At 38.4% G+C, this 24,926-nt stretch overlaps 1 protein-coding gene across 1 annotated transcript in view; it reads left to right on the forward strand.

The window, feature by feature from the left end:
* The window catches only part of LOC132897305 (adipose secreted signaling protein), a 36,981-nt gene extending 29,400 nt beyond the window's left edge, over positions 1-7,581 (forward strand). The window contains exons 5-6 of the mRNA XM_060938694.1: positions 824-949; positions 4,985-7,581. Coding sequence (XP_060794677.1) covers positions 824-949; positions 4,985-5,085 — 227 coding nt within the window. The 3' untranslated portion in view covers positions 5,086-7,581. The remainder of the gene's footprint in view (positions 1-823; positions 950-4,984) is intronic.
* The last annotated feature ends 17,345 nt before the right edge of the window (positions 7,582-24,926 follow it).

Raw genomic sequence — 24,926 nt, forward strand, 5'->3', positions numbered from 1 at the left:
TGCAGGATGATAATAAACGGACAATAAACGACACAAACAACATAAAGTACAGACCCAAGCAATATAAGGTGCAAAGTTGAGTGTTTATATGGAGGTAGTATATGAAGGGAAATAAATAAATATAAACTTTGTGTGCAAGAGACATGGTAAACATTGTAAGGCAATAGTGCATTATTTTCCACTATGCAAAGATTGCGGTACGAGTGGTGTGTTCCACAGTCGGTGAGAATCAGTCTGAGTTGAGGAGTCTGATGGCATGAGGAATTGAAGTAGTGTGTGAAAATGGAATAAATAAATGTAAACTGTGTGTGAGAGAGAGATTGTAACCATTGCGAGTGGTTACAATACTGCAATAGTGCAATATTGTCCACTGTGCAAATACTGCAGTGAGTGGTGTGATCAGCAGTCCATGAGAATCAGTCCAATCCCTCAGAGTTGAGGAGTTTGATAGCATGTGGGAATAGGCTCTTCTTAAGAATTTACTTATTTGACTCCATCCATGTTGCCTGTGATGGCAACAAGCTTTTCAGTCACTCCTGCTGAAAACAACTCTTGGAACATAATGCGTCAACATGCTTGATCATGGGAATGGTGTTACCAGGGGTTGGCTGTATTTGGATTGTAACAAACATGCTTTTGCTTTAGACAAAATGTCTCAGATTTAGTCACATGAGACCACAAAATTTTATTAAAGCTCTGAGTTTCTAACATGGCTCTTGTCAGAAGTATTTTCTTGTTTTATTCCTGTTTTTATTTCTCTACTTCTCTACATTCCACCCCATTACGCCTTTATGTCAACATTAACACTCCTGTCTCTTTTTAGGAGGTTTAAAGGTGACTTGTGAGTTTGTGGCTCACAAGGAGGGGGTGCTCTTTGAGGAAATGCTAATAGTCAGTGAGAGCAAAGAAGATGTGTGCCTGAAGGTCAAAGTTCACGCTCGTGTTATGGGTGAGTTGTCTAACACAGCACAGCCAGTCTCAGCAAAAACACACTTGCTGAATACCTACCATGAGTGTGAGCATGCACACACTGCCCTAAATCCAAATAATGTAGAGGGTCTTGTCAATAACTTCTAGAACAACCATATTTAATTTATTCTCCATGAACATCAAATTAGATGTGTCTGAGAAATTAGTCAATTGGAAGACCTTTTGACCATTTCTGTAATTATGTATTACACAGCACACAGACGGGTAGTTTAATTGCAAAAAGTTGGGATGCTGCGTAGAATAGAAATATTTGTGAAATGTACCCCGCCTTTCGCCCGTAGTCAGCTGGGATAGGCTCCAACTTGCCTGCAACCCTGTAGAACAGGATAAAGTGGCTAGAGATAATGAGATGAGATGAGATGTTCTACCAGGTGTTTTTTAGCATGATGGCTTTTCTGGTCTTTTGTTGCCCCATCCCAACGTTTTTTGAAGCGTGTTGCTGGCATCAAATTCAAAATGAGCATATACCGGTATTTTTCAAATAATGCAATTTCTGTCTTGACATTTTGATATGTTGTCTTTTGTAGTCGTTTCAATGAAATGGCACCTTTCCATGATTTACAAATCATTGCATTTTTTTTTTTATATTTATATTTTACGGTACACAGCATCTCAACCTTTTTGGAAACATCTAAAATTAGTTCTTTGCTTTGACTGCAGTTTTGCAGATATGCATATTAAAGCCCAAGTTACTATGCTGATTTGAGCAGGGTTTATTATTTTGTACACCTAGCCATACGAGTTGCAGTTTGAGAGATCATGTTTCCATAAAATTAGCACTTATTAATCCAGCCATTTCCAAAATTATGTGTAGCATCCTCTTTAAGTAGACTAGTATTGTCGTTCACACATTATTTTAATGTGATCCTCATTGGGAAGGCCAAGAGAGGTCCACTATAATGTTTAAAATCCTAATGTAATTTGATATTCTAATGTACTCTGTCTATATAACCCATTTTCTGAATATAAAGCACCTTTAGGGTTTTTAAAAAATTTATTAAACAGTGCAAAGATGAAGTATGATTTTAATATTTTCTTCAGTTGGTATCTGCTGCACTCTACTGGTCATCAAAATCAATTCAACCAACTGCCATAATTGTACTATACCAAACAAATGCACAAATGATGGTTAGAAATTGCCATGATGGTAATAATGAGTACAGCTTACCGTGATTGGGCTTTAAAAAAAAGAAAAAAAATTACATGATGCAAGTTTCCATTCAAATCACATCTGCCATCTTTGTCCATACATCATAGCAAATCTCTTACTTCACTGGGCTCTTCTTGGACATGTGTTGAAGTATTTTGTTTTATTTTGATAATTTGTGGCTAGAAATGAATGCAGTGTGCTGATGTAGATGGAATAATCACAAAGGGGTTTATCATTCAAAATCCACCAAGTTAAATTGGCAGAGATGAGACAATTTTCCTGATCTCAAATGCCACAACGAGTCCGGTCCCATTTCTTACAGTCTAGTTTGTGGACATGATCACCGCTTAAAAATTCCTCTAAATACAACAGACCCCCCTCATCTCTAACAAATGAAGAGAAGAGGCTCAAATTTGCTGCTACAGGTCATTACACAATAAAGGTTGCATAGGAGCTTCTATTTCAGCTATGAGACAGAGTTTACACACACTGCATAGTGTTGAATCCAGCCCAGTTAATAACTTTTTTGCAGTAGGGGTCATTTGGAAAAGAGTAGTCAGCAGACCTAAAGCTTACACTGTTGCCGTAATGCGAAAAAAGGCTGGGTGTTCCAGGGGTCCTGTCCGAGGAAAAATTTTTTAAATGTAGATGCAAAATAGTGCATTTTGAGTGCTCCAGAATGCCACATTTTGAATCTTGGTGGAAATGCATAAATGAAATGTATATAAATAAAACGTTCTTCTTGATCTCATGATTTAGTTGGGTACTATGTGAAAAATATAAAATTGATGAAAATGAAACTAAAGTCTGATTTCATACCAGTTTGACCTATTTTCAAGTTTTATAGGTCAGTCATGTGTCAAGTTTTAATTTATGTAGTGAATTTTTGAATATTCAATCATGAGGCGCTTGAATAAGGACTCGAGTCAGTGTTCTTAATATGATCATATTCTTAATGATTTATACGTGTAGTATAAATACATATTAAACACTTAATGCAGAAATGTTCCTGAAACTTGTATCCAGTCGTAATTCTATTAATCTACATAAAAGCGAACACACACAAATTGCACTTTTTACTTATTTTAACTTTGTAGATCATTAATGACCATCTCAATCAAACCGTGTGATTTTTTTTTTTTTACTGCCAACAAAATATCAGAATCGGCTGACTTCACTTTTATGCAGTGTAAATCTAACTCGGCTAGATAATGCGTATGTAGTACTGACACAAATACAAGTAAATGATGTCCATTGTCATAGCACAAACACAGTCCTTGCTCTTCTAAAAAAAAAGTGTGTGTGTATATATATATATATATATATATATATATATATATATATATATATATATATATATATATATATATATATTGCTTTTCTCAGTGAATTAAAAGAAACAAGGCATGTCACATAAGGCTGCTGGTAGTTATTGACAGGGCTGTGAGTTGTGTGGTGTGTGTCCCCCCCCAAAAAAAAATGTGTAAGAAAGAAAGCAAGCACAACTTTATTCATCACACACTTGTGAAATTCCTCTCTGCATTTAACCCATCTGAAGCAGTGAACACGCACATACCCAGAGCAGTGGGCAGCCATGCTAACAACGCCCGGGGAGCATTTGGGAGTTAGGTGCCTCGCTCAAGGGCACCTCAGCCCAAGGCCGTCCCATATTAACCTAACCACACGTCTTTGGGGGAAACCGGAGCACCCGGAGGAAACCCACGCAGACACTGGGAGAACATGCAAAATCCACAGAGGCGCCTCCTCCGGCCGCTAGGCTCGAACCCAGAACCTTCTTGCTCTGAGGCGACTGCTAACTACTTACACCACCGTGCCACCCCAACATGGTGTAAACACCATGGAAATCCAACCAAGTCCACTGAAACAAATTTTTATTTACATGATATTCAGAATGATCAGTGATGTTAGGATTTAATAGTCTTGATTTTGCACTTCAAATGCACCTTCATTTTCTCTTTTATTACTGTCGCTTTACGGTTAGGCCTGTTCTGAAAAGATCTCAATCATCAAACATTCCAAAAACTTGCTTGTATATATAAAATTGTAGAACTGTGAAATTTTCATGTTGTAGTTGGTGTGAATCAAAATATCTAGATAAAGCCCTTGGGTATGGTGCTTAAATTCTGTGACCTTCATATGACTTGTAGTGGCTTGTTAAAAATAGAATCCCATTTTTCAGAGAAACCCTTTAAGCAAAGGTTGATCAGATATAATTACTATGTAGTAACCTATAGCACTCGCTTTAATTAATAAAAGCATAGTTTTTGGATTTGATATGTCATGTTTTGGGGAAATTTGTGATTCCAGTATAATCAATGAAAGGTTTTAATTGCAGGCCTAAATTCCACAATTTAGCAGTGTTGTGTGAATAATGTATTAACATTGTATTTTTAAGTGATTTATAGCAGCTAACCAATACTGACATGAAAAATGAACTTATTGTGTGGCTGCAGTGCAGCTGGTTAACTGTCATTTCATCAATTATTCATAATTAACTTTTGCACATTTTCTTTTTAATACCTTTTAAATGCTGAATAATTGTATATTTAAACCCTTTCATCTATTTAAATGACTTTAGACTTGTCTTAACATCTTTGTGGCACTACCACTAAAATATTGGCATAAAATATAGAGATGGACAGAAAAATTATTTTGCCCTAAGCCAAATTATAATAAAAATTGGTATAAAAGTATGCAGGTGAACTCTGCTCATATGTCCTTATGAAAACATTACTGTGCTGTACTCCACACACTTGGGTCTTGAAGAGAATGAGCGGAGGTGATTTGAACACAGCAATCTTATGTCTTGTCTTTCTTTCTCAGATCGACACCACGGGACACCGATGTTATTAGAAGGGGTACGGTGTGTTGGAGCTGAGCTTGAGTATGACTCGGAGCAAAGCGATTGGCAAGGATTTGACTAATTGGTGACCTTCTCTTCTCAAATATTCTCATTAATACAGTGTAATTGTTGGAATAAACACACACAGTATATTTACAGCACTGTGCAAAAGTCTTAGGCACCCTATGTAGTACAAATTTTATTGTAGATGTTTGACTTCTGCGTTATTGAGTCAGTACAAAAACATTTTCTGTTTCCAAACGTTTAAATTTTTTATTTTTGGGAAAAATTACAGAAAAATGTTTGTATATCAGTAAAGAAAGCAACATCATGTAGACCACTTCTCAGACAAAAAAAAAAAATATGAAAGTGCTAGGTTTTGCATGCAACAAAAAGAAGCAAGTGTGACAGGCGAAGTCTCCAGAAGTTTGGCTGATTTGCCAAGCTGCTCAGCAAAACTAACCAGGCAATTTCCTTGTATAGTTGCACAAAATTTTACAGTGAGACTACTGATTTTTTTTTCCCCCTTATTTCTCTCTTTCCCTTTCCTTGAAGCAGTTTCATCACACCAAATATTGTCTGTTTCGTTTCTTACTGGTTACTCCTCTATGGTGTTTTAAGTACAAATGTTTTTCATTTTTTCTGAAGGCATCTTTACAGCATGTGCCTTTTGTATATTTTTATTTATACGCATACAGTACCAGTCAAAAGTTTGGACACATACTCATTCATAGATTTTATTTTATTGTTTTTTAATAAACGATTCAACTTCACCTAGCATTTAAATCCTCTCCAATCATGGTCAGCCAAGATTTTCCAACCACGTTTCTTCCACAGATTTGATAGTTCGCCACTAGCCTTCCAGGTTTTAATGTTTTGGACAGTTCTTAACGCAGTTCCAATAATTTCAGCGGTCACCTTAGTTGTTTTCTTTGCTTGATGCAGGACAGAAATTTGAAACACCATAACATCTTTGCCATGACCATGGGCTACATATTCTGACACGGTTGTTTTAAGAAATGAGAAACTACTCACTGCATAAGTTGGGCTTCAAAGAATTGTTGCCAGCTGAAATATATAATATACACACACATATATATGTATGTGTCCAGGGTGTATCCCGTCTTTCGCCCGTAGTCTGCTAGGATAGGCTCCAGCTTGCCTGCGACCCTGTAGAACAGGATTAAGCGGCTAGAGATAATGAGATGAGACATATATATATACACTGTCCTGTATACAGTACCAGTCAAAAGTTTGGACACCTACTCATTCGTGGGTTATTTATTTTGATCATTTTCTCTACTGTATAATAATACTGAAGGCATCAAAACTATGGAATTGTGGTAAATAAGTGTTTAAAAAAAGTTTCATATATTAGCTTTTTCAAAATGGCCACTATTTACCTTGACAGCTTTGCAAATAATTTGCATTATCTTGACCAGCTTCATGAGGTGGTCACTTGGAATGCTTTTCCGTTAATAGGTATGCCTCCTCCTACATTAATTTGTGGAATTTTTTGCCTTCTTAATGTGTTTGTGATCACAGTAAATAATTAAAATATAATAAACAGCCCTATTCCACAACTGTAGTTATCCATATTATGTCAAGAGCCGCTCAACTAAGAGAAATGGCAGGCCAATCATTAGTTTGATATGAAGTGTCTTTATTTATTTAATTTATAAAAATAAATCAATTGAATTGGGTGTGTCCAAACTTTTGACTGTATAGATGTACACATAGTCTGGTTTTGCTTACATACTTGTCACTGAGCCGTGTGTGGGTGGGTGGGGGTGGTTGTATTTTTCAGTGTGACTGCTTGGGACATACCACAAACAATTCACTTCCTTTTCAGTTTACAGTTCCTGTAGGGGGCATTATTGACTACAGATTTAACAGTTAACACAGGTGTGTGGCAGAGCAGCAATTACAGATGACCATTACGTAAATGGGCAAAGACTGGTCCCATGAAAATGGTAAATGTGCCTTTTTTTTTTTAAATGCAAATGATCATTTCATTGTCAAACTTCTTAAACAATTTGGATAACTTTATTTTATTTAGCAGAAAAGAATTATATAAACTATGTGCAGCATTCCCTCTTGTGCTTCATCCTGGTATACAAGGGCTTATTCATTACATAAAATGTGGTACTACCTTTTGTATTTAAGGTTAATGGGTTTATATTAATTTAAGTAAGCCTAAGTGCCTAAGTCATTTGTTCTCTCAGTTCTGCAATTCTCCATAAGGCCCAGTAACTGTCTTGTCTCCAGTTAATCCAAAACGTATGAGGCCTTACTTATGCATAGTAATGCGACACTGATTTTAGGGGAGGAAAAAAAAAACTATCTGTACTTTTGAGGTTATCCAACGTTCTTGATTGTAAATGCATGTCATTTGTGCAACATGATTCCTCAAAGTGAGATATTTGGTGTCTGTGCGTTAATGTTATTGGAATGTGATGTTACCTGTACGGTACATTTCACTTGCTCTGCAAAATCTGTTCTATGTAAATACAAACTTGCATTCACTGAAATTTCTCAACTGTCTGTTTTAATCAAATAAAGAATAATGTTGCCTGCACATTGCTTCAGTCATTGAAGAGGTTTTTTTTTTTTTTTATGTTCCGTAGTGTGCATCTCTGGACACTCATAGTTCAAGTAAATTATATTTGGATAAGAGTTTTTAAAAGACTCAACACAAACCACTCAATGTAAACTTTATGCTAATTATTTTTTAATTGATGTTTGTTAAAATATATTGAATGCTGTTGCATATTGAATGTAATACTCAGACAAATGAAGCCAACATGGATAATACTGTATTGTTTACAAGTTTAATTTATATAGCACCTTTCACCAACCCAAGGATGCTTTACAGAGTAATGGCACCACAGAAAGAGAAACAAAAGAAACCATAAGTTAGGAGACACAGAAAAAGAAAAACAAAATAATTTACAACCCCAATTCCAGAAAAGTTGGGACAAAGTACAAATTGTAAATAAAAACGGAATTCAATGATGTGGAAGTTTCAAAATTCCATATTTTATTCAGAATAGAACATAGATGACATATCAAATGTTTAAACTGAGAAAATGTATCATTTCAAGAGAAAAATTAGGTGATTTTAAATTTCATGACAACACCACATCTCAAAAAAGTTGGGACAAGGCTATGTTTACCACTGTGAGGCATCCCCTTTTCTCTTTACAACAGTCTGTAAACGTCTGGGGACTGAGGAGACAAGTTGCTCAAGTTTAGGGATAGGAATGTTAACCCATTCTTGTCTAATGTAGGATTCTAGTTGCTCAACTGTCTCAGGTCTTTTTTGTCGTATCTTCCATTTTATGATGCGCCAAATGTTTTCTATGGGTGAAAGATCTTGACTGCAGGCTGGCCAGTTCAGTACCCGGACCCTTCTTCTACGCAGCCATGATGCTGTAATTGATGCAGTATGTGGTTTGGCATTGTCATGTTGGAAAATGCAAGGTCTTCCCTGAAAGAGACGTCGTCTGGATGGGAGCATATGTTGCTTTAGAACCTGAATATATCTTTCAGCATTGATGGTGTCTTTCCAGATGTGTAAGCTGCCCATACCACATGCACTAATGCAACCCCATACCATCAGAGATGCAGGCTTCTGAACTGAGCGCTGATGACAACTTGGGTCATCCTTCTCCTCTTTAGTCCGAATGACACAGCGTTCCTGATTTCCATAAAGAGCTTCAAATTTTGATTCGTCTGACCACAGAACAGTTTTCCATTTTGCCACAGTCCATTTTAAATGAGCCTTGGCCCAGAGAAGACGTCTGCGCTTCTGGATCATGTTTAGATACGGCGGCTTCTTTGAACTACAGGGTTTTAGCTGGCAATGGTGGATGGCACGGTGAATTGTGTTCATAGATAATGTTCTCTGGAAATATTCCTGAGCCCATTTTGTGATTTCCAATACAGAAGCATGCTTGTATGTGATGCAGTGCCGTCTAAGGGCCCGAAGATCACGGGCACCCGGTATGGTTTTCCGGCCTTAACCCTTGTGCACAGAGATTCTTCCAGATTCTCTGAATCTTTTGATGATGATATGCACCGTAGATGATATGTTCAAACTCTTTGCAATTTTACACTGTCGAACTCCTTTCTGATATTGCTCCACTATTTGTCGGCGCAGAATAAGGGGGATTGGTGATCCTCTTCCCATCTTTACTTCTGAGAGCCGCTGCCACTCCAAGATGCTCTTTTTATACCCAGTCATGTTAATGACCTATTGCCAATTGACCTAATGAGTTGCAATTTGGTCCTCCAGCTGTTCCTTTTTTGTACCTTTAACTTTTCCAGCCTCTTATTGCCCCTGTACCAACTTTTTTGAGATGTGTTGCTGTCATGAAATTTCAAATGAGCCAATATTTGGCATGAAATTTCAAAATGTCTCACTTTCAACATTTGATATGTTGTCTATGTTAATGTGAATACAATATCAGTTTTTGAGATTTGTAAATTATTGCATTCAGTTTTTATTTACAATTTGTACTTTGTCCCAACTTTTTGGGAATCGGGGTTGTACATGAGCATAAAGATAACTGACAAGCTCAAAGCATTGAAAAAGAACAGTCAGTGCTCAGGAGAGGAGGAATAGCAGAGAGAGAAGGGATGAGATTTGAGAGGAGTTTTGAATTTGGGAAGAGATGTACAATCCCAAAGACACTGAGGGAGAGAATTCCATAGCTTGGGGGCTGCAACCCTAAATACCCTGGAACCCATGATGGATCATTTAAATTTGGGGACAGACAGCAAACCAGAGGAGGATGATCTGAGACTGAATGGGAAAGTCGGGTTGAAGTAATTTCCATTAGATACTGAGTAGCATAGCCATGGTGAGCTTTAAATGTAAACAGAATAATTTTATGCTGAAAGTGATTTAGAACAGGGAGCCAGTGGAGGTTCTGGAGGATAGGGTTAATGTGAGCTGAGCGTTTAGTATGGGTGAGGGCTCTAGCTGCAGAATTTTGAATATATTGAACCTGAGCAATGGACTTGGCTGGAAGACCAATGAACAAAGCATTATGATAATCTAATCGTGATGTAATAAAAGTATGGATGAGTGTTTCAGCATCCTTGGTGCTGAGTGCAGGACGGAGATGTGCAATGTTGCAAAGGTGAAAAAAAGGCTGTTTTAGACAGGGATTTTATGATTTTCAAAAGAGAGAGCAGAATCAAAGATAACCTTGAGGTTCCACACAGTGGGTGAAGGTTTAATGATGGTGCCATCAATGACCAGATTAAGATGACTATTGGAAGAGGTTATTGATTTGGAACCAATTGGAAGATGATTTGTTTTACCAGTATTAAGTTTTAAAAGGTAAGCATTCATCCACAGCTTTAGATCATGGATGCATTCATAGAGGGGAAGAGGCTGGAGCAAATATCAAAGTCCTGCAGCTGATGTAAATCTGCATGTCATCTGCATAGTAATGAAAATTCAAACCATGATGGCAGATAATTTGGCCCAGTGGTAGTAGTAGATAATGAACAGAAAAGGACCTAAGACAGAACCCTGTGGGATGCCCCAACTGACAGTTGCCATGGGAGACTTGTCCTTGGTGAAGGAAATAAATGGCTGTCTTTGTTCATCCTATCTTTGTGAGATAGTATTTTGACCAGGAAAAGGCAGAACCAGAAACACCAGTGGGAGAGAAGCAGTTCATGACTAACAGTGTCAAAAGCACAGTTCAGGTCCAAAAGCAGGAGTATATTAAGAGCTCCAGCATCAGCAGGGGAGAGGAGGTTGTTAACTACCCTAAGAAGCAAAACTACATTTGTAAAAGATATTTACTAATGTTATTGCAAGCTTACATTGTAGACAGAGGCAATAATTCCACTATTCTGCAAAATAAATTTTTCCTGTAATGCTATATTAAAAAAAAGAAGCTACTTTTGTTTTCCATCCACACATTAGTCCACACATAATGTATAGTGTCATTAACTCTTCAGTTGGAGGAATTCCTGCTTTAACTAGAACATAGTTAGATATACATTTAGAAGAAATAGCCTATTTGAGATCTGGCTGAATAATTTGAGGCATGCATATCATTCAAAATGTATTCTGATTATGTTGTTGCTGATTTCAAGCATACTTTTTATTTTCATATCAGGGTTGTTCAATTATGACAAATTATAATGACAAGTATTTTGGTCAATATTGAGATTATTTAAAAAGGGGTGGCACGGTGTTCCAGTTGTCAGCACTGCCACCTCACAGCAAGAAAATTCTGGGTTTGAGCTGACTGGGGCCTTTCTGTGTGGGGATTGTAAGTTCTCCCTGCACCTGCGTGGATGGGTTTCTTCCCACAGTCCAAAAAACATGCAAATTGGGTTAACTGACTACTCTAAACTTCCCATAAGTGTGAATGAGTATGTGAATGGTTGTTTGTCTCTGTGCTAGCCTGCGATAGATTGGCAACCTGTCCAGGGTGTACCCTACCCCTCACCTGAAGTCAGCTGGGATTGGCTCCAGGTTCCCCCTTGACACTGACGGATAATGGAGATATACAGAGAGGATATTACATAGTTGCGCAAGGATATGAAGTTTATCTTCAAGTGGTGAATACTGTGTATTTCACAAGTGAGCGAAGCAAACGAGTGATGTATTTTTCAACATAAGAAGAATAACTTCATATCTTCATGCCACTGTGTAATGTTCTTTATATAGACACATCCACAAAAAATGCAAGTTAATCAAAAGAATTTTAATTTTGAACCGGTCTGCCATTTTGACAATGTGCGGGAAATCACTGGGAGTGACGTCATTGGAGTGAAATATTGGGAAAAAAAATCACTCAAAGCCATGATGTATTCAGTATGAAAAATGTGAGTTTTTCAACACGAGAAGATAAACATCATATCTTCAAGCCAGTGTGTGATGTTCTTTTATTATATAGACACATTCATAAAAAAGTACCCAAATTTATCAAAACAATTCTTCGATTTCCTCACGAGTGACATATAGAGGTTTATGTCACGATTTTTGTTCTCCATGTCCCAGATGTAGCTCATATGAAAAATACAAATGGTATGTTTCCCAGTAAAACACTCATGTCCATTTAATATATGGGTCAATTGCATTAGCAGATTAGCAAAACAATTAATTGATTTCCTCATGAGTGACATAAAGAAATATGGAATGGGGCACAATCGTTTTATCCCAATTATCTTGTTTTCATAATCATTGGAAGCCAAAATTGTAACTGAAAATAAAATTTGATTAATCGCCCAGCCCTAATATCTAGCATATGCTAAACTTGTATAAATATCAGCAATGTTAAAATAACCCCATCCATCATCTGTAACCACTTATCCTGTTCAGAGTCACAGGCAAGCTGGAGCCTATCCCAGCTGACTATGGGCAAGGTACACCCTGGACAAGTCACCAGATCATTGCAGGGCTGACACATACAGAAAAACAACCATTCACACTCAATTTAGAGCCACCAATTAACTTAACCTGCATGTCTTTGAGGGAAACCAGAGCAAACAGACACAAGGAGAACATCTAAACTCCACACAGAAAGGCCCCCATTGGCTGCTGGGCTCAAACCCAGAACTTTCTTGTTGTGAGGCAACAGTTCTAACCACCACTCTGCCTGCTAAGGAATGTTAAATTTGTTAAACACTGTATTCTCATCGTGCTCTAAAAGCCTATGTTTAAAGTGTCATGTTAGTCCAGATCAATCTATTTTGTGTTCGATTCATAGGTCTAATATTACACTTGCTAAAAAATGGATGGAACAGTGGACTCCCATGTCTGCTGTTCACATCTGTTTTTTTCTTTATTTACTTGTTTGCTTTTTGTGTTTTCGATATAAATGTGTTTATTTAAATTTACTTTATACAGTATAATAGTAATTGATGTGTGCAGTGATTTTGGTGACATTGCACTATGTGAGAGTGGATTTTTTAAATATTTTTGTAGTATCTCTTTGGTGTTGCACTTTGTACACGGTACACACACACACAGAGAGAGAGAGAGAGAGTGAGTCCAGTTTGGAGGACGGCACATTTGGATGAAAATTAGGTTGTGGCTCGTTGTCTACCTTACTCTAGTTGAAAAGATGTGTCTTTTGTGTTTTAAGAATGTTTCCCTTATAGTTTACTGATCCGGAAACTTCAAGTCTGAAAATCTTTCCAACTTTACCGAACCCCGGTCAGTCAGTCAGACACTGCTGTTGCTATGAAAACATTCTTCAGGATTTATTCTGTCATTGTTCCACCATTACCAAGGTAAGATACCTCGTTAAAATAAAATGCTGTTTTGCTATGTCTAGAAGTTCGGATTGATTAAGGGATTATCAATATCAAACTCAATCTCAATATGTCCAGCTAAGAAAACCAATACTACATGAAGTTAGTTTTAGATTTGGATGTGAGAGCTGACTGGTTTGCTCAGGTTGACCTTCGTTTAGTAGCTAGCTACTGCGAATAAACACGATACATTATTTTATCAATTTGTTTTATTCAATAAAGCAATGTAATCTATTAAGTAATGTAACAGTAAGTGATTGTTGGAAACATTTAATCTTTTTAGGTGCAAAATGCCTCATGTACCTGGACATGTTACTCATTCACACTCACTGTTTAGAGGCTAAATTCAAAAGTGGTGCTGATATTTTGCATTTGTGTGTGTGTGTTTTAAATAAAAGTCTCAGGTGGAATGGAACTTGTCATTCAAGGCTTGACCCTCAAGTCTTGAGGGTTAAGTCATTTATAAGACATTCTACTAACAACCCTGACTGGGTTCACTACTTTGCTCACAGTGTACTCTGTGTTCAGTTTACAGTACCGGAGAAGACCTCATTCAGAGGTAAGACACCTTGTTCCTTAAATCTTACTTTCTTTGCATGCCTCATTTCAGTTGTCACCAAATAATCACTGTTGTATACTGCTGTGTTTGTTGATGCTTCATTAAGATAAACCCAGAGAAGGGTTCAAATAACTGGAACAAGATGATCTCAAAGGAGATGGTAAAATCATCAACAGGAAATCTCTCACAGTCAACCCTCGTGTCTCTTCTCTCCTGACGAATGCCATGGACTTTCATTGAGACTTCATTTAGGCAGGAAAGTTTTCACACACTCACACTTAATGCAGACACAAATTTATAAAGGATTTTGTACATATGAGAATTTGGAATTTTGTTTTTTAAAATAAAAAAATGCATTTTGGTTTTTGAAGAAACATTTTAGTTGAATTTTTTATTTCTCCCAAAAAAGTCTCATGTTTTACATGTACTTGTGTGCCTACAAAATTTTGTTCAGCTGCAAATTAATTTTTTCCCCATATTGTTCAGACAGCTCATTTAGTGTCTTTACTCTCAGGTTGTGAGGTTGTCATTTTATTTAATAACTAATGCACTTGAACACATACCATCTGAACATTTTTTAATCTTATGTTTATTAAATTTAACCTTACTTGTATTGCCATTATTTAGTATTTAATGTATTGTGTAATTAGCATTTTAATGTATTTTAATAGAACAAATCAGAATAAATAAATCAGAATAATTTTTTTTCTATTGTGAAGCTTTCTTTACAAGACAGTTTGTAATATTTTTACAGTAATAAACTGTTGTAGATTACAGCCAGTACACTGTAGAGTAACAGTTTATTGCTGGTGATTTTAGCTACCTGTGGTTTACTGTAATTTACCAGGGAAATCTGTCACAGTGTGGGATTTGGGTGTAATTATATTTATTAAATCAATTGAATTGTTTAATCAGCAATGTTTTTGTATTTTAAGAAGTTTAGCCTCACAGAAATATTTGCCAAAAACACATAAATTTGCATAAAATTTGCTGCAAACATTAAACAGTCTAACAAACCTGCTGCTGCTGCTGCTGCTGCAAAAAAAAAGACTTTAGAATCACTTGTTTGCTGTTTGTTTTCCACAGAGTTAGCCAGAAAACTAATTTGCATGTGAAAATATGACCCATTGCTAAAGATTAACCACAGTCTACCAGAATCCTAAAATTTTTTTGTAAGGGTGAGGAAAAGGGGCCAATAATAACTCATAAATTAGGTAAATTTAACCCAGGACTGCAGTCAATATGACCACAGTACTGGGTTGAAATAGAAACCCAACAATTATGGAAATTTAACTTTACAGTCTTGTTAAAGTAACCCAACCTGCTAGGTTAAATGCATAACCCGTTTTGTTGTGTTAAAGTGCATATTCTGGACCAATTTCATTTTTTTTATATGAAAGTATGTCCCTTTACACACTCATCCAGAAGGGTAATTTTGCACAAGGCCATCTGTCTACAGCAGAAAAAAATAAAATAACAAAACGTCTGGAAAAATCCCAAGGGAGTCTGGAGCCAGATTCGTGACGTCACCTGCGGAAGCGCCAGCAGGCTGCGCGAGCTTTGCACGGTTTCAGTGCACAGCCTGTGTAGACCAAGCGCTCCCATTTCTCTCTCATTGTCCAGTCTTTTGGAAAACGATGAGTACTAATCCCATCAAGATTGGTGTTGCTACACCCTCCTACGATACATCTGTTAACCATTTTAATCATTACGAGATAACGTTGAAGAAATTTGCAGAAAACCACCAGGTCATTTTCTCATAAACAAACCAGCGCTGACGTACGATTCAGAGGGAGGCGTCCCGCACGCGATGTCATGAAAATAAATGTTTGTCGGGAAATCCAAATGCCAAGCTTTTTCAGAGGCGGACCAATTCGCCTCAAATGGCTTGATTTCAACTGAATTTTTCTGGTATTGCGCAAGGTAAAAAAAAAGGCAGAGAATGCAGAATGTTACAGATATTTGACCAAAGTTTAATATAAAATAGGAGAATTACATTGATCTTGTTCCTGAATTTACCTGTGATATAACCCAGTGCTGTGTTGGTCCAACATTTACCCAGCTTTTGGGTTAAAAACAACCCAGCATTTTTAGAGTGTACCATTACTGTTTATTTACTCTCTAGTAACCAAAATACAAAGAACATTTATATAAGGTAACACAAAAGCCTAAGAATGTCCCACTTGTGCTCCCACTCTAGCTTGGTGTCATGCCCTCTATCTTCATCAGGCAGTGTTCTGCCTTTCCATATCTCTTCCTCCTGGGGAGGTGTGTTAGTTTTCCCCTCTCTGGTATTCTCAGAAGGCCTACTATCTTGTCAAGGTAAATAAATGTATTTTAAATATATATATTCGTATTGTTCTTTACACCATGCTGTAAGACCTGAGAAGAGAAATATCCCTTAGCTGAGTGAGTGGTATCACAAATAATCAAGATATATAAAGAAAATCCATGATCAATCAGACCCCATTCTTTACACTCTGGCACATTGCAGTTGGCCCAAATAAGGACCTCGGTGTTCTCACCAGCCACTTGGCAAAAATGTCTGTAAAAATTCATTGGTGGTCACACCTGCACTCTTACTGCAGAGAATTATTTATTCCTTTAAATGGGATTGGAGCATTGTGTCCAGGGAGGGGAATGTTTCCATTGCCATAAAAAGTTATTTTTGTTTTAATCATATCATCAGGGAGAACTAAGTACTTTGTTATATCGTTCTTAAAAACTTTCTTTAAATTTACGAGTCTTTCCCAAATACCTTTACCCCAGTACTACGTTACTGACGTAGTACTTGGGTAAAGGTATTTGGGAAAGACTCGTAAATTTAAAGAAAGTTTACGTTACTGACGTAGTACTTAAACTCGTTCGTAAATTAATGAGTAACCTGATCCATTCGTTATTCACGAAAAACTTTTTTATTTGGAGCTGGCGTGCAGTTCTACCTCGAAACGCTAGAGGTCGCTAATTACTATACTAAAATCCTCAATGGGAGGTTTGTCATAACGTAAGCTGTTATTATTGTTGTTGTTGTTGTTGTTTATATTTTACAAAATAATTTCGGGCGGCACAGTGGTGTAGTGGTTAGCATTGTCGCCTCACAGCAAGGTCCTGGGTTCGAGCCCCGTGGCCGGCGAGGGCCTTTCTGTGCGGAGTTTGCATGTTCTCCCCGTGTCTGCGTGGGTTTCCTCTGGGTGCTCCGGTTTCCCCCACAGTCCAAAGACATGCAGGTTAGGTTAACTGGTGACTCTAAATTGACTGTAGGTGTGAATGTGAGTGTGAATGGTTGTCTGTGTCTATGTGTCAGCCCTGTGATGACCTGGTGACTTGTCCAGGGTGTACCCCGCCTTTTGCCCATAGTCAGCTGGGATAGGCTCCAGCTTGCCTGCGACCCTGTAGAACAGGATAAAGCGGCTAGAGATAATGAGATGAGATAAAATAATTTCACATGGCGATCACTCAAATGAAAATATATCTGGGATGATTCTACAACCCCAAATCAGAAAAAGTTGAGATTGTATATTGAAATTAAAACTGAAAACAATTATTGTATATCATCTTTGACCTGTATTGCTCTCAAAACAATACAACAGCACATTATTTTATATTTTACCTTTTTTAAAAAAATATAAACCCTTTTTTTAAATGTTGTGATGGTAAACCATTTCCCACTTTGTTGTGTTTCCATCCTTCTCACAACACTTAAGATATTTAGGGACTGAAGACATCAAGTGATGAATACCTTTGTAATGTGTGCAGAATGTGGTTTTGCATTGTCTTGTTGAAATCTCCCTGGAAAAGATGTTGTCTTGAAGGCAACATATGTTGCTCCAAAATCTCCATGTACATTTCTGCATTAATGCTGCCATTACAGAAGTGTAAGTTACCTTCGTCAAGGGCACTAACACAACCCCGTACCATGACAGAGTCTGGTTTTTGGACTTGTTGCTGGTAACAGTCTGGATGGTCCTTTTTGTCTTTGGTCAGGAGCACATGGCATCCATTTCTTCCAAAATAGACCTGGAACACTGATTCATCTGACCACAATACACATTTCCACTGTGTGATGGTCCATCCCAGATGCATTTGAGCCCAGAAAAGTTGACAGCACTTCTGGACACAGTTAATATAAGGCTTCCTTTTTGCACAGTAAAGTTTTAACTGCCATTTGTGGATATAACTCTGTATTGTAGTGCTTGACAAAGGCTGGCCAAATGTGGTTCTATCAGCTATAGATTAATGATGGTTCTTGATGCAGTGCTGTCTGAGAGATCAGAGACCACGGGTGTTCAGATTAGGCTTGTGCTTTTGCCCTTTACTCACTGAAATTCCTCCAGATTTCTTGAAACATTTAATGATAGTATGCACCATAAAGTGAAATATCCAAATTCCTTCATTTTATTTGAGGAACATTGTTTTTAAGCATTTCAATAATTTTCTCATGCATTTGACAACAATTTAGAGATCCTTGGCCTGTCTTTGCTCCTCAAAGACAATGCCTTTCCTGGATACTGATTTTTTTTTTTTACCAAATCATGATTACAATCACCTGTTGACATGACCTGTCTCAAATCATATCATTGTTTAATTATTTTACCTCATTGCTATAGCCCTAAATTGCCACCGTCCCAGCTTTTTTGGAATGCGTTACAGGTCTGAAACACAGGAATGGCTGTATATTAACAAATGAAATAAAGTTGCCCAGACAAAATATGAAATATCTCGGGTTCATACTGTCTGCAATGAAATACAAGTCAAAGTAAATTTAGGAATCATTGCTCTCTTTTTTTATTTGCATTTTCCATACTGTCCCAACTTTTTCTAACTCGGGGTTGTACATTAGCAGTGGAGATGGGGTTTACTAAGTGGAGTAGTTTGGCAGTTTGATATATAAACCCACTAGTGCCAGCGAGCAGTGGTGTACCCAGAGTTTTAGTCTCTGATTATTTGCCTCATTGTTTAGTGCATAATAAATGAGCACTCAACAATGTCTATAATACTATAATAATTTCTTCATCAATCCAAATAAATGTAGTTTTGTAAGTATTGTTCAAACTAGCTACATGACAATAAGTCAACATGAGATATGATTCATTAAGTTTGCACAAATTGTACAGGAGTCAGAGATTTCTGAGAGATGTGATTTAGGCTACATCCACACGACAACGGCAACGAGATGTTATTTAAAAAAATATCGCGTCCAAATGGGCAACGATCAGTAAAATATCAGGTCCATATGGCAACGCAAAGCTTGCTGAAAACAATGCAATACACATGCCACACCTCTAGGGGCGCTGTAAGATGGTCCCTTCGGAGACACCAGAACAATAGAAGAAGTAAGGACGCATGCGCATAAACTATTATGCGCGAGACTTCATATTAGCCACAAAGTCAGGAAAATCTGTTCGTAAAATTACATTATAATGACCAAATACAATGAAAAGTATTTTTCCAGTCTCACCTGTGTAAGGTAATCCCATGTGATCTCGTTTGGACGGTAAACCTGTTGGTACAGTTAAACGCAGCACATGAATGAGGCATCTTTATTCTCCGCTTTGACCTATCCAATATGGCGGCGAGGATGACGTATGATTCTACGCGGAAGGTGGCGTCTTTAATGGTCCAGAATAAATTGAATGCTACACGTTGATGGATTAATTTGTTCTTCTACGCCCTTTTTGAGGAATGTATTGTAGGACTTAAAGATTGCGTTTTGGGGCACCCAAAATGCCGGTGCCATGTGGACGCCAGGCCTAAACGATAAACAATTGTATCGGATTCACCTGAATCCGTTGCCGTGTGGACAGGGCCTTAGTGTACAGGAGGCAATTAGGGTGCAGAGCTTATTTCAAGTGTGGTAGCTGTCAACCACAGAGCCGCCCTACTAATATGCTCACAGAGATAATCCTGTCATCAGAAGCCTGACAATATTATGCCACTGGTGAATTCACAGATACAGATACATATACCTCATTCTGTACACACCTCTGAAATCCCATCCACTGCTACCATATGAATTCCCAGCAGTAAGTGTACTGTGACCCTTTTACAGAGATTGTGACCAATTGCTGGTAAGTACTCCTTTTATTTTGGCCAACTACAGTCATTGACTACTGAGTGATAGTGAATTACCTCTCCATATATGTGCTACTAACAGTTTATTATCCACAGCCCATAGCTGATTGAAAAAAGGAAATATGCATCTTGATAATTATATTTAGTCATGTTAACAAGCCAGAGGGGAGGTGAAATTAACAAACCTGACTACCGTGGAAGGCCAGGAGGACAAGGGCAAATGGCAGGGGGCAGAATATTGCATTTCCTGACCTTCACAGCCTTGGGAGCACAACTGAGATGATAAGATGTAATATCATGGTTGGCCATTTTATTCTGTGTCTTTCTTTTTTAAATATATTTTGGGTAATAAACATGCTATCATACCATGCCAAAATAAAAAAGGAAAAGAAATATGCAAACACTAATTTGACATGAGTGTCACACAAACAAAATGTGTAACAAAAATAACTCAGTTCACCCTAAAGGGAAGCCTTATGAATTTTTTGGTCAAAATAGATCACCCAGTGTTTGTTTAGTAAATCCAAAGTAACTTTTGACACTCTTTGTTTACTGGGCAAGACAGTTGGTATTGATATTGAAGGTCTGTCAGGTTATCCCTCGAAAAACAACCAAGGATTTCTCCAAGAATTGCTTTTGATGATGATGATGATAATAATAATAATAATAATAATAATAATAATAATAATAATAATAATAATAATAACAATAATAATAATAATTTTCCTAATATATTCCTCTCTCACTGTTTTCTTTGTTTCCTCTGTGTGCCTCAAAATTAAGATAACTATTTTAAAATTTCTTCCAAGCAAATTTCAAACAATCAACATGTATATTGTAAATTGTTGTTTATCGTCCTCTGTTAACCTCTGTCTATCTGGGTATATTTGTGCAGTCTGAATCACTTATTCATCTATTATATTTATCCCCAAACTGTGACTCGAATGTTTTCTTTATCGTGTCGTGTTTCTTTATTTTTCTTTTCTTTTTTTCTTCCTTTTTGTCCCTGGACTGGGCGGAGTCACGATACACTAATTAGCCAATACAATTCATTCGTTAAATCTATCTTAACTAGGCTTTTTGGCAAAACAGACTCGTGCGTTACGTATGCCCTTTGTTAAGTTCTTTGTTAAGTTAATTACTAAGATCAATCGTTATCGGACTGGGGAAACACCCCCCAGTCTAAGTTTTCACGAACTTTTAGCCTAATTATTTAATTTTGTAATCTCTTTTTGATTACCAAAAGTTATATACGACTCTTTAGCAACTCTAGGTTAATTTATTTGGCAGGTCAAACCCAGTGGCGGCTCCTGAATTTTTTTCGGGGGGTGCAATTTTCCCCCGTTATGTCTACATGGACCATAAATGTCCACAGGACTGAAGTAAATTGACCTAGGTAGCAAGTCAATAGTCAACTAAACCCAGAAAAACACCACGGTGACTGGAGCCCTCAGTTTCGTCTTTGCCTCGTAGAGCTAATTCGAACACTCCACAAAATCTCACGTATTGGATGAGCCGGTTTAATCATAGACATATAAACATAGACGCCGCATTGAGCTGGTGGCCCGTTGCTGGGATACGTCAGAGTGTCTGCCATATTGGATGTGGCAAATCTTCCCCGTAAACCAATGCAAGTAAATGGACTGAACTTCATAAAGCCCCTTTCTACAATAATATTTAACTCGATGCCTTTTATTCACCCATTAAGACACACACGTATATATTTGGGAAACAAAGAGGCATCAAAACAACATATATAACTTTTAATGTGATGGTTATAAATAGTGTGCAAAATACCCTGTACACTGCAAACTAGCGACAGATACGCGATAGATAGCTCAGGTAAGCTAATCAGTCAGCATACCGTAGCAAGCTACCAAAACCTGAGGCCACAATAACCAACCTACAAGACTGAATATGATCTCATCTCATCTCATTATCTCTAGCCGCTTTATCCTTCTACAGGGTTGCAGGCAAGCTGGAGCCTATCCCAGCTGACTACGGGCGAAAGGCGGGGTACACCCTGGACAAGCCTCCAGGTCATCGCAGGGCTGACACATAGACACAGACAACCATTCACACTCACATTCACACCTACAGTCAATTTAGAGTCACCAGTTAACCTAACCTGCATGTCTTTGGACTGTGGGGGAAACCGGAGCACCCGGAGGAAACCCACGTGGACACGGGGAGAACATGCAAACTCCACACAGAAAGGCCCTCGCTGGCCACGGGGCTCGAACCCGGACCTTCTTGCTGTGAGGCGACAGCGCTAACCACTACACCACCGTGCCGCCCACTGAATATGATAAATGATGGAAATAGTGGAAAAACTGGAAATAGTGAATGAAAATAAAAATTTACTGTTTTATTTATTGAGTCACCACACAGACCTACTCTCATTGAATAAAGTGAGCTGAATGACCGCCAAACTGAGTTCGGCCAGGTTCTAACGTCATACCAAAACAAAATACATCACTGATTCCTTCACATTCAGAAAGGTTAAAAACATTCATCATACGTTCAAAAACGTTCATCATAGTGTGGCACTGTATTATCTAATTCTCACTGCTTATAACTATACACCTACCCGGTGGAGATGAGCTGGGAAACTGAAGACTGAAGGAACAGTATTGAAAAGTATTTTTCCAGTCTCACCTGTGAAAGGTAATCCCATGTGATCTCGTTTGGACGGTAAACCTGTTGGTACAGTTAAACGCAGCACATGAATGAGGCATCTTTATTCTCGGCTACTGTCTAGACGCTATATCAGAGACGGCTGAAGAATCTCCACTTTGCCACATCCAATATGGCAGCGAGGATGACGTATGATTCTACGCAGAAGGCGGCGTCTATGTTTATATGTCTATGGGATCGAACGCAACTTTGCCGCACTGCGCAGTAAGCACGTTAGTGCAAGCCCACCCCCGAACCCATAGAGATTGCATTGAAGTGTCAGTCAGGAGAAAAAAAATATATTAACATGGGACTCTATCAGTGAACTCTTGTGCGATTTTCAGCGTGACTGAAATCGCCCCAAAAGGGGTGGTACTCTAGAAGCAAGACCACCCTGATTGGACAATGATACCCAGAGACAGATTAAAATGGCCTCGAGCAGCGCTGGTGAAAGTTTGTTTTAAAAAAAGAAAAAAAACTTTTTTTTTTTCGTTTTGGGAGTGCGTTGCCCAATCGCCCTTATGCACCAGCCGCCCTTGGTCAAACCATTGTGGTGTTTTGTTTTGGAAACTTACATTTGAACCTATCATTCCAGCTAACCTTGCATATTTCATGAAATGTGAAATACTACTCTCTCTTAGAGGTCTGCGTGGGACAGAATTTTCAGTCCAGCTCCCGCCCGCTCCCGCATTGTGCAGTCCTGCTCCCGCCCGCTCCCGCAAAGAATTATGATTTTCAGTCCCGCTCCCGCCTGCGCCTGCCATATTTTGTCCCGCTCCCGCCCGCAAATCCCGCATGATGCAGACGTTCGGATTATTTCTCATGAAAGTTCCTGTCATTGGCTTGGGGAATTAAACATGCTGAGCTTAGCTGAGCTCTCTACTGACCGATCCTTCATTTATTGTAAGTTTATTGTTTAGACTCTGACATTCTGCTGACACATTCCAAGTTGAGCGCTGCATGCGCTCATGATTGACAGCTCTCGCTTTGATTGACAGCTCTCGCTTTGCGCACTTGCACTCCCACTTCCGAGTCTGTGGCGTTATGATTAGCGATTTCATTCTCCTCTCATATGAAGTGCTGCGCAACCACAACCTCAGATTATACACTGTCTATTTCTCGCTTTAAATTTAACAATCTGTGCGATACACAGTCCTTTTTAATACTTTTTTAAATACTTTTTTTAATACTTAGGACTAATACTCTTGACTTTTTAATGGTAAATGTACCTCTTTTTAAAGCAGCACTTACTTCTGAAGCACTGTGAGCTTCACTAGAGGAGCTCTGCTCTTCTGCCATGATCGGAGATCTCAAACACGGAAGAGTGGAAAGGAATCGGAAACATACGCGAGATTAGACCACATCCGCAAATTTAGGCATCTTAAAATGTTTTTATTAATGCCAAATAAAATATCCAGCACAAATTATATATGATAGACATAAATTAATAATTTATAAATTTTATTTTAAACACGTTTTTAGTTAGCGGGACTGCAGCTTATCACCTCTCCCGCCCGCGCCCGCATTGTGCACTCCCCCTCCCGCCTACGCCCGCAATGTGCTTTCAAAATTTGTCCCGCGCCGCACTGCTTTGCGTCGGGTCCCGCGGTTCCCGCGGGACTCCCGCGGGAGTGCAGGGCTCTACTCTCTCTCACTCTCTAAAAGTGCACACAAAAGTGACCTTGCCCATATACTATAGAATCGAAACCCAAAGCTGAATTATTGATCAGCTTAAGAACTGCACAATAGCTGGTTAGTACTGTAGTTAGTAGCAGTTATCCATCCATCCATCCATCCATCCATCCATTATCTCTAGCCACTTCATCCTGTTCTACAGGGTCGCAGGCAAGCTGGAGCCTATCCCAGCTGACTACGGGCGAAAGGCAGGGTACACCCTGGACAAGTCGCCAGGTCATCACAGGGCTGACACATAGACACAGACAACCATTCACACTCACATTCACACCTACGGTCAATTTAGAGTCACCAGTTAACCTAACCTGCATGTCTTTGGACTGTGGGGGAAACCGGAGCACCCAGAGGAAACCCACGCGGACACGGGGAGAACATGCAAACTCCACACAGAAAGGCCCTCGCCGGCCATGGGGCTCGAACCCAGGACCTTGCTGTAAGGCGACAATGCTAACCACTTATTAGAAAGCTAATTCATTGATTGTTACCACACCCGTTACTCGATTTCCTGGGTTGCAGCCACAGCATTAAGAGTGTGTGTGTGTAAGAGAGATGGACGAAAGCTCAGAGAGGCCAAAACATGTAGGTGCAGTTTTAAATATGTTCTGAGCCTACTAATTTAAAGGCTTTTTTTA

Source organism: Neoarius graeffei, chromosome 1 (genome assembly GCF_027579695.1).
Source record: "Neoarius graeffei isolate fNeoGra1 chromosome 1, fNeoGra1.pri, whole genome shotgun sequence".
NCBI classification, from domain to species: domain Eukaryota; kingdom Metazoa; phylum Chordata; class Actinopteri; order Siluriformes; family Ariidae; genus Neoarius; species Neoarius graeffei.